At 44.2% G+C, this 15,000-nt stretch overlaps 1 protein-coding gene across 1 annotated transcript in view; it reads right to left on the reverse strand.

Annotated features, from left to right (window-relative positions):
- Window positions 1–5,550: 5,550 nt before the first annotated feature.
- LOC139754421 (uncharacterized) overlaps window positions 5,551–15,000 on the reverse strand; it is a 92,370-nt gene continuing 82,920 nt past the window's right edge. Inside the window, exon 5 of the mRNA XM_071671730.1 lies at window positions 5,551–8,417. Coding sequence (XP_071527831.1) covers window positions 8,064–8,417 — 354 coding nt within the window. The 3' untranslated portion in view covers window positions 5,551–8,063. The remainder of the gene's footprint in view (window positions 8,418–15,000) is intronic.

Below are 15,000 nucleotides of genomic sequence, written 5' to 3' on the forward strand. Positions count from 1 at the left end.
TGGAACCACTATTCCTTCAAACATACCCATTTTTGCTTTCCGAGATAATGTTCTCGACTTCCACACATTCTTCAAGGCCCCCAGAATTTTCGCCCCCTCCCCCACCCTATGATCCACTTCCGCTTCCATGGTTCCATCCGCTGCCAGATCCACTCCCAGATATCTAAAACACTTCACTTCCTCCAGTTTTTCTCCATTCAAACCCACCTCCCAATTGACTTGACCCTCAACCCTACTGTACCTAATAACCTTGCTCTTATTCACATTTACTCTTAACTTTCTTCTTCCACACACTTTACCAAACTCAGTCACCAGCTTCTGCAGTTTCTCACATGAATCAGCCACCAGCGCTGTATCATCAGCGAACAACAACTGACTCACTTCCCAAGCTCTCTCATCCCCAACAGACTTCATACTTGCCCCTCTTTCCAAAACTCTTGCATTTACCTCCCTAACAACCCCATCCATAAACAAATTAAACAACCAAGGAGACATCACACACCCCTGCCGCAAACCTACATTCACTGAGAACCAATCACTTTCCTCTCTTCCTACACGTACACATGCCTTACATCCTCGATAAAAACTTTTCACTGCTTCTAACAACTTTCCTCCCACACCATATATTCTTAATACCTTCCACAGAGCATCTCTATCAACTCTATCATATGCCTTCTCCAGATCCATAAATGCTACATACAAATCCATTTGCTTTTCTAAGTATTTCTCACATACATTCTTCAAAGCAAACACCTGATCCACACATCCTCTACCACTTCTGAAACCACACTGCTCTTCCCCAATCTGATGCTCTGTACATGCCTTCACCCTCTCAATCAATACCCTCCCATATAATTTACCAGGAATACTCAACAAACTTATACCTCTGTAATTTGAGCACTCACTCTTATCCCCTTTGCCTTTGTACAATGGCACTATGCACGCATTCCGCCAATCCTCAGGCACCTCACCATGAGTCATACATACATTAAATAACCTTACCAACCAGTCAACAATACAGTCACCCCCTTTTTTAATAAATTCCACTGCAATACCATCCAAACCCGCTGCCTTGCCGGCTTTCATCTTCCGCAAAGCTTTTACTACCTCTTCTCTGTTTACCAAATCATTTTCCCTAACCCTCTCACTTTGCACACCACCTCGACCAAAACACCCTATATCTGCCACTGTATCATCAAACACATTCAACAAACCTTCAAAATACTCACTCCATCTCCTTCTCACATCACCACTACTTGTTATCACCTCCCCATTTGCGCCCTTCACTGAAGTTCCCATTTGCTCCCTTGTCTTACGCACTTTATTTACCTCCTTCCAGAACATCTTTTTATTCTCCCTAAAATTTAATGATACTCTCTCACCTCAACTCTCATTTGCCCTTTTTTTCACCTCTTGCACCTTTCTCTTGACCTCCTGTCTCTTTCTTTTATACGTCTCCCACTCAATTGCATTTTTTCCCTGCAAAAATCGTCCAAATGCCTCTCTCTTCTCTTTCACTAATACTCTTACTTCTTCATCCCACCACTCACTACCCTTTCTAATCAACCCACCTCCCACTCTTCTCATGCCACAAGCATCTTTTGCGCAATCCATCACTGATTCCCTAAATACATCCCATTCCTCCCCCACTCCCCTTACTTCCATTGTTCTCACCTTTTTCTATTCTGTACTCAGTCTCTCCTGGTACTTCCTCACACAAGTCTCCTTCCCAAGCTCACTTACTCTCACCACCCTCTTCACCCCAACATTCACTCTTCTTTTCTGAAAACCGATACAAATCTTCACCTTAGCCTCCACAAGATAATGATCAGACATCCCTCCAGTTGCACCTCTCAGCACATTAACATCCAAAAGTCTCTCTTTCGCGCGCCTGTCAATTAACACGTAATCCAATAACGCTCTCTGGCCATCTCTCCTACTTACATAAGTATACTTATGTATATCTCGCTTTTTAAACCAGGTATTCCCAATCATCAGTCTTTTTCAGCACATAAATCTACAAGCTCTTCACCATTTCCATTTATATATATATATATATCCCTGGGGATAGGGGAGAAAGAATTCTTCCCACGTATTCCCTGCGTGTCGTAGAAGGCGACTAAAAGGGAAGGGAGCGGGGGGGCTGGAAATCCTCCCCTCGTTTTTTTTTTTTCCTAAAGAAGGAACAGAGAAGGGGGCCAGATGAGGATATTACCTCAAAGGCCCAGTCCTCTGTTCTTAACGCTACCTCGCTAACGCGGGAAATGGCGAATAGTATGAAAAAAAAAAAAAAATATATATATATATATATATATATATATATATATATATATATATATATAGATAGATAGATAGATAGATAGATAGATAGATAGATGAATTCAGTAATGCATTCATTTTTCCACAAAAGAGATGTTCGCTGTGTATATGATGATTCTGGTGAGGTGGTGAGGTTCATACACAAACAGTAACAAAGTACTGTAGTTTGGTTTTCATCTGAACTTTAGGCATTTCCTTCAGGCGTGTGATATGTGCTTCCCTCTCGCCCTTAGGGATGACAAGCTCTCACACTCCAGAATCATTTTGATCCAGGTAGGTAGGTAGGTAGGTAGGTAGGTAGGTAGGTAGGTAGGTCCTTTACCCTCTATTTTGATCCAGGTAGGTAGGTAGGTAGGTAGGTAGGTAGGTAGGTCCTTTACTCTCTATTTTGATCCAGGTAGGTAGGTAGGTAGGTAGGTCCTTTACCCTCTATTTTGATCCAGGTAGGTAGGTAGGTAGGGCCTTTACTCTCTATTTTGATCCAGGTAGGTAGGTAGGTAGGTAGGTAGGGTCTTTACTGTCTATGACTTTTCGTATGTGTAGATATATAAGTTATTGTTCTTTGTGTATTTCAAAACATGTATTATATCATGGCTATGATTTTTTTTTTTCCATCTCTCAAAACTTTGCTTTCAAACCCATCCACACACACACACACACACACACACACACAGTCGTACATACGAAACCGATCAAGGAGTTCCGCACGTGTCCGTTGCTTTTGGAAGTGATAGATCCAGCCACCTGTTGGTATGACGAACGTTAGCATACCAGAATACCCGTATAGTTCCTTGGGCGCCGCCTTGTGTTCCTCTTCGTGTGTGAGACGTTGCTTGATAGACTTATGAAATGCTTTCCCTCAAGAGCGTCTCGTGATATCAGGGCATGAAACCACTGCCGTAAGCAACACGATAACCCTGATCCATCCTTATCACGTTGATACTGACGGTAAAATTGATAACCACGTCAGTCTCTCTATCATGACCGAGTCTTTTCCTGGTCAACGAGACAAGGCAGGGAAGGGAAAAAAGAAAGAAGTTTTGTTTTTATTTTATGTTTAATTAAATAAATATCATATACAGTATTTACAATATATACAGAACTAATTAATAGGAATGTGCAGCTGGCATGGTAGTGTGAGTGGTAGTTAGGTAGTTTTAATAACACAAAATAGAAGTATTATTACCATTTGTTTTCCACAGGCCTACATAGCAGGACCTAACAGCGTGATTATGAAGTATACAAACCGACCTTCTTATCACCATACATATATTAGTGACAAAAATAACTATGGGACTATGTTTCATGGGGAAAGACAATATTATATATTCATATAAAGCTGAAGTAACCAAACACGCAAAGACAATCCTGAACTCCATCATTGTGTGGCGAGAGGTGACGGTGTGGTAGTGTGGTTGAAGGTGTAGTGGCGGTGTTCACCCGCTGGTGGGGATGTGGTTGAAGGTGTAGTGGCGGTGTTCAACCGCTGGTGGGGGATGTGGTTGAAGGTGTAGTGGCGGTGTTCAACCGCTGGTGGGGATGTGGTTGAAGGTGTAGTGGCGGTGTTCAACCGCTGGTGGGGGATGTGGTTGAGTGTGTGGGTGAAGGTGTAGGTGAGAGTGTTCATCCGGTGGTGTGGATGTGGGAGTATGGATGAGGGTGAGCGCGTGGGTGAAGTTGTGATGATATGGATATGGCTGTGATGGTGTGGTTCCTATGGTGATGGTGGAATGGGTATGGTGATGTGGTTATTGTGATGTAGTTACTGCTTTGTGGTCTGGATGGAAATGAGTATATAAGCTTGGTCACAGTGGTAGGGACATGGTGGGAGAGGTGAGTGTGTGGAGAGGGCATCGCACAGCACAAGTTGTGGGTACATCATTAAAAACGAAGTTGTATTTTGTTCTTTTGATCGTCACAAGTTTCGAGATGTGACATATATTCCATTTGTCACCGTCTACAAGATGCCAGACCCATTTGTCACACTCTGTTGTACAGTGAGTGATACGAGGGCATGTTTCCAAGACAGAACGGTTAACTTGGTGTAGAGAGCGGTGCTCCTAAAGTGAAATACACACCACACGTTTTTCTCTGTATATATTGTAGAATTTTCCGCCATATGTATAGCGATAAAGAAAACTATTTTGAACTACAATGACCCATACCACACACAAACATTTTGGGCCAAGACGGCCTTTAATAGCTGTGGGTCAAAGCTGCCGATAATCACCAAGGGCAACTGCCCTCTTTGACCAAGCTGGTTGTTCGGGCGAGCCGTGAAAGCGATGGAAATCCATCAATTTACAGCAGTAAACCTACCAATAATTTCCCACTGAAGGTGTCAATTCTACCTTGGTAATTGATCTTGGGCCTCGAGTAAATAGCCTCTAGTCCTTTGCGATCGCCCAACTAGAGGGACTGTCGGTCCCATTAACACCCTCCTCCTCTTCCTCCTCCTCCTCCTCTCCATTCAGGTCTTGACCCCCCGCCTCCAGTCCGCCCAGCACCCACCCATTCCCCGCGCCTCCAGTCCCCCAGCACCCACCCATTCCCCGCGCCTCCAGTCCCCCAGCACCCACCCATTCCCCCCGCCTCCAGTCTCCCAGCACCCACCCATTCCCCAGGTATCTTCCCCCCCCATTCCGCAAACTCCTGGTCACACCCCCCCCCCCTTCTTTTAAAATCTCTTGTCTCTCAGAATATCTCGTGTTGATCTGGGCGAGGAGATTCCACGGGGGAGAGAGAGGCGTTCTCTGTGAAACATCTTAGAATGTCACAACTGCCACACTCGCCCCGTGATTAAGTTTGGAATCTCACATCCGCAGGAGGTTTCGTGTTACTTATAATGTATATTGTGTACTGAAGGTGAAAGGAGGAAATCCCCACACGTTAACAGTCTTTTCAAGTGTGTGAAACAGTTGCAGACTACGTCGCGCAGCAAGCAGTACTCAGGGTGTGTCTGTAAGTGTGTATGTTATGAACACCTGCGTTCGCGACAGAGACACTTGGAGTTCACGAACTCGTAACGACGATATAACTGAGGATCTTAACACAGAACTGACATATGCACACATCTGGAAACTGGCCTGTAGTAAAGAGAAAATATAGCCTCTGTCTGTAGTACAATATATATATATATATATATATATATATATATATATATATATATATATATATATATATATATATATATATATATATATATATGAAGGTGAACAAATACACAGCAAAAATTCCTTAGTAGTCATAAAATGCAACTGTTGATATATAAATTTTTTTTTTGTATCATTAGGAAATATAACAGCACATTACCATTTTCAAGTTATACCAAAACTCCTGTGTATAAAAATAAAATAATTTCTTCTCATTCTTCCTGTACATATCTATTACACAGTTTTCCAAAAGTCAAATCTACACTGCGTTCTTAGCATGATAATTAGCCCGACTTGGTTTTTTACAAAACATTTATAGTCTATTTATTATACAGCCAAAGGTAATGGTTTAGTTGTGTAGCACAACACACATACACACACACGCACACAAACACAGGCTCAAGGGACCTCTACCATGTCCCGGTTTGTTTATGTGTCCAACAGGAAAGTTTAGATTCTGTTTTTCAATTATACCAAATTCTTCCTAGGATCGTCTTGACACAAACTCCTACAAATCGAACACTTCACTATTATTTACACTCCGCTTTATGAGATTCAAGTAACGTTCTGCTATACGACTTTAGGACGAAAAATAAGTACAAAACAAATGTGGGTTTCGTTCCTACAACGAACATTCACTACATGATCAGTTATGTGAGTGTCTTAGGAATTAGTGTATTTTTCCAGTCTGTCCACACACAATGTTTGTACAAATACCAATATTGACCAAAATCGAATCTGGGTATCTGAGAAAATTTTCTGAAGACATTAATGGACAGACATTAACATGAAGAAAGTATACATTTCGCAGTCTATCACCGTAGGAAGATTTGACCAAAAGGATACGTATTATTATTTTGTAAATACCAAAATGATTTTGCCAGATAACGGGAATAACCACGACTGTACAGTAACACAGCAATTCATCTATGAATGTAAAGGCATTGCAAGCTTGGTTTTTCGTTTTCTTCCTGTGCTGGTATCAATAACTTACTAAGAAAAAAAAAATTCCAATTGGTTTACCAGTTATAGATTTTGACTTATCAGGTCTAAACACTCTGCACATTCAAGTGTGTAACGTTGAACCATTATCTGTCAAAACTTACCAGAGCAACGACTGGTTCTGATTTTTGTAACTGTCATTAGTTAGGTAGGTAGGTAGATATTTTCTTCTTATTTTACAAGATATGGTGGGGGGGGGGGGGGGGACTCGTCTAATCGTAAGGAGGACACAGGCAGTTCATCGAAACTGTGAAGTCCAAGTGGTTAGGTTGTTTGGTTTACCTTTGACGTTTCCGTGTGGTCTGTGAGATGACTGTGAAATGTGGATGTTAGGAACGAGAGAGGCGATGAACAGGCCCCGCTCCCCTACCCCTTGCTACTTTACACCTCCCGTCCCAATCCACATGGCTTCCCGGCCTACTAATTAAAGGGTTTAATTACCAGTTGGAGGGCTATTACAGCAGGACCAATTGCCTGGTCGGGTTAGTGATGAGGAGGGGAAGAAGGAAGAGCCTCCCTCCAAATTGGCAGGAAACTGGTCGAATTTGCTTTTGGTAGGAGAGCGAGCACCTGGCTGTCTAATTAGTCCCCGAGGAGGCAAGTTATTGGGGTCCCTTTACAATCTGGAAATATTACATCCTGCCTACCCGTCTAGGCAAGACTGTAGAGGATGGTAGAAGGGTATGGTGTTGACGAAGAAAGAAAAATGGAGTGTTCGTATGCGTCCATGTAACTTTATGTGTGTGTGTGTGTGTGTGTGTGTGTGTGTGTGTGTGTGTGTTGCATTTTTCCTGTCCAGTGCTTGTGGGTGTTTGTATGCATATATAGATGTTTGGCGGGTGTGGTTGGTGATGTCTGCATGTACCGATCACTTTGACATGGAATGACTACTGCTAAAGACTTTGGCATTGCTCTGTATGTTCATCATATAAAGAGGCTTTCATAAAAAATAATCAATAGTAAAAATGTATATGAAACAGGTTTGGAGATGACTCTTTTTACAATAATCTGACCAAGATATTTACAGTACATTTCCCTAGCCTATTGTAAATCTAGAGGTTTAAGGACTAGTATATGGGTTTTTTTCTTACAATATACACCATCTTGCCGTCTTCAGATCTCTTACTGAGGTTGCCGTCGTGGCCCAGGTCAGGAATGCTTCATTCAGGTTGGGAATGTTTCACCCCCACATCAGGGATGGTTCATCTTACGTTTCCACTGCTTCAGGACTTGAGAACTAACTCCGGGTGACGGGGTCCAAGGCTTTGTCAGGGGGTCGACCCGGACAGACAGAGACATCCACCTTTCATGGTGGAGTGTGGTGGGGTCAGGGCTGGAGGCGCCTCGCGTTCCAGTGAGGGTTTCCGGAGGCACTGAGGGGATCAGGAGCACTCGCATGAGAGCTGGAGGCTCGATTTCCTAAGGCATGTGACCTGGGGAAACACAGGGAACGTCCGAGTCACACATGTCGCGTGGGACAGGAAAGAGCGAGCATTCCAGTATCCCTGTGTCCCGTGAAACGGAGCGCCACCACGGAGAGCGATTGTTTCTCTGTTCCCACTTAGAAAAAAAAAAAACTTTCACTGTTGCTCAGCGCACGCAGCGCTCGTTGTGAGCACTGATGTTGTCTATATTGTTCTTATTCGCGACCATGAAGCGTTTGCTAATATTTTTGGGCTCTTGTTTATCCTCTCCCCTTTTGTTCTTATGCTTCTGCACTTTCCCGTTCCTGACCGCCAGGAACTTATCGTTCCGTTCCACTGAAAGGTATGTGTAGCCGGCGCCTAGATGCTCGTGCAGAATGCACCGTAGTCTCCCTCTGGGGTTATGTAGGATCTCCTTGTCTTTGTTGCTGAATGGGCAGATGGGGGATCGCCTGGAACCCTTCTTGCCTTGTCTGCGATGTCTCATGTGTCGACACTTGTCTAGTTTGATGAAGGTACTCTGCAAGTTAGAGAAAGGAAAATGGTTAATCATTGTTCTAGATGAAAGTAGTTAATCATTCTTCCAGAAAAATGAAAATGGTTAAACATTATTCTGGAACTTGCCGTACAGCTACTTACGCACACAGTTGCATGTAAACATTTACAGATAAGTTTAGTTTAATTGAATTTGGATAAATTAATAGTTATTTTTAAGTCTAAACGAAATCTGAAAAAGAGATGAGACAACATCTGGAATATATCATACTATCATTTATGGGGTCCTACCAATCTGTTGGAAAGAAAGAAATACGAATATTTCGTTACTGTAAAGTAAATTACTTTGCAATTTGATCTTTAATGAAGTACTTTGAATTTGTACTGGTTTTGATTATTCTGTTCAGGTACGTTTTCTGAAGATGATAAACGATTACTCTTGTTACATTTATTCAGACGTCTCGTTACTTGTTGCCTGTGGGAGGGAAGGTGATTGTCATGTTGAAACAGTCCAGTTCTGTGACGAACCTGGAAAGCTTCAACGTGACAACACCATTGTTGCCACACACCTCACCTGCTGGTGGGGTAGCCTCATCTCTCGGGTTCCTCCCAGCCCTACCCTCAACCACACCAGCCTCCATTTCCGGACAAGGCCCCATCTGGACGTCCCCGTCCAGTAACCTTCAATGAACCAGTCCCTCCCTCCCATCCCATCCATCCATTCCTCGTGAGCATATCCTGAATGATGATGATGATGCATGTATGTATGTATGCTGCTGAATGATAATGCTTATCAACTGGTTAGTGGTCACTAAGCCAGAAGGCCTCACACATACATTAGATGTACATAATCATAAGTACTGAGGGAGACGATGATCAACTGTATTTTTTCTGTTATACGTGATCCTTGAGGTACAGATTTGAGCCACGTCTATCGAAGACTGAATCACCACTGCAAAATATAAGAGTTTCATAAACATGGACGTACCGCAACCTCTCTACTCGTCCATTAATCGGAGCATTTCCGAAACACTTGACACTTTGAACTTCTGTTTAAACGAATGCTCTAGTGCTTGATTATGGACAGTTTTTTTTTTCTAATTATGATTCGCACCATCACTTCGAATACTTTGAATCACAATTCTAAACAAAACGAGAGCCACGTTTAACACTGGAAATTGTCTTGAAAATGATAACAACAACGTTTTCATTTTCTCAGTTATTCTGATGACGCACAACAGTGGTCACACGCACATAAACATAGAGCGCCAGGGAGAGGGGGGGATATACAAGATCATGTCAAATTTAGATTAAGGAGGCTCATTCAGGACCTGGACATACACAGGACTCATGAAGCATGTGAGTTATCATCATTTGTACGCCAAGTGAGAGGCGAGACCCCCTGACATACCACTAGTGACGTTGTTTAAGATCTTGTTCAACAAAGGGTAACGTTCCGACAGAATAGCCACAAAAGAAGTGGCATAAAGGTGACCCTAAATCACAGACCAACTTAGCTGGCGAGCGCTGCCCTCAGGAAATGATTACAAAGTAGACAGAAGAGATTTTGACTGTCCAAAGTTACTACGTGGTAAACAGCATGGATCTGGGAAGACGGGATCGTATGTGACGAATGTATTGGATTTCACTGAAGGGCAACAACGGTGGAGAAATAATGAAGATGGAGTGTGTGTGCATTCATGGACTGCCATAAGGCCTTTGATGCCATCCCCTAGAGAAGACTAACGAAGAAGTTAGACATCCTAGGTCGAGTCAGAGGAGAGTTATATGAATGTAATTAGCTGACGCACGAGGGAACAAAAACGCGTCAGAGGAGAATTTTTGAAGCTCGGCGACGGGATAACGACTGCTGGCCTCTCAGGGCTCAGTGCTGGGGCCACTACGGTTTCTGGTCTGTGTAACTTGTTGGCCACAAGGAGGTAGAATTATAACTGGACCTGTTTGTTGATATTACCAACATACGAAAAGTAAAGTGTGCCGAGGAACAGGGAACTCAGACTATTGCAAAGGGAAATAGACAAATTGCAACAAATGGCGAATAAAATGTAAACCTGGATGATGTATACATATGTACTAAGATGTTGCATACACTCAACATACCAAACAGGTATCATACAGAGGTGAACAGGTTATAAGAACCGTACTGTGAACGAGACCGAGGAGCTGGCGTCGTGTCCAACTTGTCACAAAACCATTCAAGTGAGAAGGTTTACGAAGGAAGCAAACTGTACATTGCTCATCGTTAGTGCTACCTTTAAGTACGTTTTACAGTTGTGATATTTAGGAAGTTGTTCATGACCTCCATTCGACCAAAGCTGGAATACACCAGAGCAGTGTGGTCGTCTTGCATGAGAACTGGCATACAACTGCTGGAAGAGATGAACAGGAACGCAGCAGCAAGGATGAGTTACGAGGACAAGAGAGAAGCCGTCGATCTTCTTAGTTTGGAGGAAAGAATGTTAACGAGGACACGGTAGGCCACAGCGACGGTGGTATAGAGAAGTTCATTGTGGAAAGAGACTCCAGAACCAGAGGACAAAGTCGGCAAGAAATTGGGACATGGGAACTTGAGGAAGAAACCAAGAGAAGACTTGACGAATGTCAGGAACACTGGAAAATTCGACACCGAATGTAGTAAGAATGTAACGATGTGAGCTGGGGGTCCAAAGAGCTTCCTCTTTGTTATGTTCGCATACGTAACACACACACACACACACACACACACACACACACACACACACACACACACCACTGCATGAGACCCCTGCAGACCACCCTGATTAAACTCTATGAGGTGGTGGAGGAGGCAGGCCGTAGGTCACGCTCCTGGGGGCCGCAAGCCCTTCATTAGTCTCATCACCCCCCTCCTTCATGGTATGGAGGCTGGGGTGGTGGTGCCCTACTAATTACAGGCCAGCACGGGTAATTACAGGCCGGGGCGGCGCGACGGGCAGGACGCGCTGTGTCCAGACCTTAGGCCTACAGCTCTTCCTCAGCCTGCGCCCTTCTTGCCTTCGTTATATCTCGCTCTCCTGTACCATTAACCCCCCCCCCCCCGCACGTTCTTTCGTTTACATCAACCCGTTTTCTTCCAGTTTTCTTGGCTTCCAATGCTTCCTTCTTTATACTTCTTTTCTTTCCCCAGGTCGCTTTTCTGATTTTATTTCTCTAGTAAATTGCTTGCCAGTTGAGTAGACTTCCTACTTGGCGTCTGCTTGCTCGCTCGCTCGCCTCGCCTGCACTGCCACACTCAGACCACTTCCTGCCACCTGTTGTTCTTCTTCTTATTATTTTTTACTTCGTCGTTATCTCGTTATTTTTAATTTTGCGAATATTTCGTAATGTTCCTCCGCAAGGCTTTTACTCTTAAGACTAGTTTCTCATCATTGTTTAGAAGTCTGTGTATCTTAATTCTTGAAATTATTAACTTAAAGTATCATTTCGTTGGAAACTTTTTGTTAATATAAGAAAGTATTGATCATTATAGGTTAACATATAAAGTTGTTAATATAAGAAAGTATTGATCATTATAGGTTAACATATAAAGTTATTGAAATAAGAAAGTATTGATCGTTATAGGTTAACATATAAAGTTATTAATATAAGAAAGTATTGATCATTCTAGGTTAACATATAAAGTTGTTAATATAAGAAAGTATTGATCAATATAGGTTAACATATAAAGTTGTTAATATAAGAAAGTATTGATCAATATAGGTTAACATATAAAGTTGTTAATATAAGAAAGTATTGATCATTATAGGTTAACATATAAAGTTTTCTTTTTTTTTTCTTTTTCTTGATTAGTTTCCGTCTCAGGTCTTGCGTTTTGATGTTTTCCTCTCGTATGTAGGGCTTTGCAGTCCTCCATTTAAAGGCTTTGTGTTCTTAGGGGAAGCTTAGTATGACAGTGTCTCGGTCATGACACCTGGCTGTACGGGGCGGGGGAGGGGAATGCGTAGGTGGGGTAGTCGAGGGGGGGAGGCTAGTGATGAGAATGCGTAGGTGGGTGGGAGGCTGGTGATGGATGAATGCGTAGGTGGGTGGGAGGCTGGTGATGGATGAATGCGTAGGTGGGTGGGAGGCTGGTGATGGATGAATGCGTAGGTGGGTAGGAGGCTGGTGATGGATGAATGCGTAGATGGGTGGGAGGCTGGTGATGGATGAATGCGTAGGTGGGTGGAAGGATGGTGATGGATGAATGCGTAGGTGGGTGGAAGGATGGTGATGGATGAATGCGTAGGTGGGTAGGAGGCTGGTGATGGATGAATGCGTAAGTGGGTGAGAGGATGGATAGGAGCCTCGTATACCGTGTCCATGGTTGGCTTGGACGCATGGATGCCGCTGCTGGTGTTATCATGTTACACTCCGTCTGATATGACATATCAACAGCTCTCCTCCATCGCTGGTGCGACCCACCTACACGGGTGCTTCTCTTAGCCTTAACTTAAGACACACGGCCTGCCATGCAGGCTGCTGCAGTCTACAACAAGGTTAACTTACTATCGCTGGCGATAACGGGTGTTGAAACCACTTCTGTGAAACGCTATCTTGATCATTTTTATAGATATAGTTAGTTTGGCTTACTAGATTGGCTTGACGTTTGGAATCGAATGTCTTATGAATAAAAAAAAAAAAGAGGGCAATATCAGAAGTTGCAGTTCGTAGTAAAAGCCAACTTGAATGATATTACCCGCAGTTATCATAGTTATGTAATGAAGAGGTTGTAGAAGTGACTTCATGATGACTTGCTGCTGTTTCCAGTAATGTCTGTCGCTAGCGATTACACGTGAGACGAATCACCACAGCGCTAACATGACAAATGATGTCGCTAGCAAGCAGTCCGGCACAGCCACTTTACAGCGATCAAAAAGCTTCATTTAAAGGACCACACAGGCTTACTTACTGTCAAAAAGTATGATTAAGTGAACGTATATCAAGGCGCGGATTGAACTCTTGTATCCGATGCCACATCCTCTGTTGCATAACGCGTTCCACAACACGGGGCGACTGATGTGCCACATCCTCGTGTTATTTTGCAAGAAGAAGCGTGATCCCGGTAACTGGTTACCACAGCTGGAACACCTGCATACACCACCAGTTCTGGAAGTCCAGCACATGTCCTCACACCGGCACTCGACCGGTATGACTGGTGACCTGGGTTCATAGTGCTTCTGTTTTGCTTGTTCGGTCAGTACTCCCTGACGCTGGACCTTCCCTACCTTATCCCTGCCTCTGCTTCTACCCTACCCTGCCTCTGCCTGCCCCTGCCTCTGCCATGCCCCTTCTCCCGTACCCTACCCCTGCCTCTGTCATGCCCCTTCTCCCCTACCCTACCCCTGCCTCTGTCATGCCCCTTCTCCCCTACCCTACCCCTGCCTCTGCCATGCCCCTTGCCCCACCAGACGTATCAGCCAAGACCATTATCGTTGCTGGGGTCACAAGGTGTTTTCACCAGGTGGAGCTAATGAGGACGACTTATCTAGGGCTTTCATGATGATTACCGCCGTTTTGATGGCTTTGCTAAGGAAAGCCTGGGCGTCTTTAATAAAGATAACCGTGGCGCCAGAGTCTGTAGCTGTCACGATAAGCTCTCTCTCTCTCTCTCTCTCTCTCTCTCTCTCTCTCTCTCTCTCTCTCTCTCTCTCTCTCTCTCTCTCTCTCTCTCTCTCTCTCTCTCTCTCTCTCTCTCTCTCTCAACTAGCCCTGCCTTAACACAGGCAGGTACACGTAATTAGGTAGTTACTCCATCTCTCTCCGTTTCTTCTTGCTTCTCCTCTCCTTCCTCTGCTTCAGTTACCGTCATAAATACTTACTATTTCCTCTTCATGTTCTTTGTTTCCGTCACGAAAAAAAAAAAAATGAGAAAGGGCTACTGACAAATCTGCTTGTGATTATAGATGTTCCTTTTAAGTTTTCGTCTTTGGGGGGGGCAAACTTTTACATCCTCCTGACCACAGAAACCCTGGGTAACACTCAACCTCCTCCTCCTCCCTCACCTCCCAAATTATTCTTCCCCTAGCCATCTTGCGCTGTGGTCCAGGCTCCGCCTCATGGTTAACCTCTCCAGAGTGATGACCAAACACATCGGTCAACCGCTGGAAAAACTGGAAGGGTCCAAATACATCATACTTTCCAGTTGATTAGAGGTGTAGCGGTGGTTAGCTGTCAGTTAGGAGAGTGACTGACCCCCGACCAGCCTGTCATTACCCAATAACAGGCCATAACGATAATAGGCCCACACGGAGGGAGCTAACCACCCAGGCACTAGCGAGTGGGACACTTCATTCCGGTCGATCCTAACCCATCTACCACTACCCCGTCACCCAATGGTTCACGTCTCGCCCATCTACCTCTACCCCGTCACCCAATGGTTCACGTCTCGCCCATCTACCTCTACCCCGTCACCCAATGGTTCACGTCTCACCCATCTACCTCTACCCCGTCACCCAGTGGTTCACGTCTCGCCCATCTACCTCTACCCCGTCACCCAATGGTTCACGTCTCGCCCATCTACCTCTACCCCGTCACCCAATGGTTCACGTCTCGCCCATCTACCTCTACCCCGTCACCCAGTGGTTCACGTC

The sequence above is a fragment of the Panulirus ornatus genome, chromosome 1 (genome assembly GCF_036320965.1).
Source record: "Panulirus ornatus isolate Po-2019 chromosome 1, ASM3632096v1, whole genome shotgun sequence".
NCBI lineage: Eukaryota > Metazoa > Arthropoda > Malacostraca > Decapoda > Palinuridae > Panulirus > Panulirus ornatus.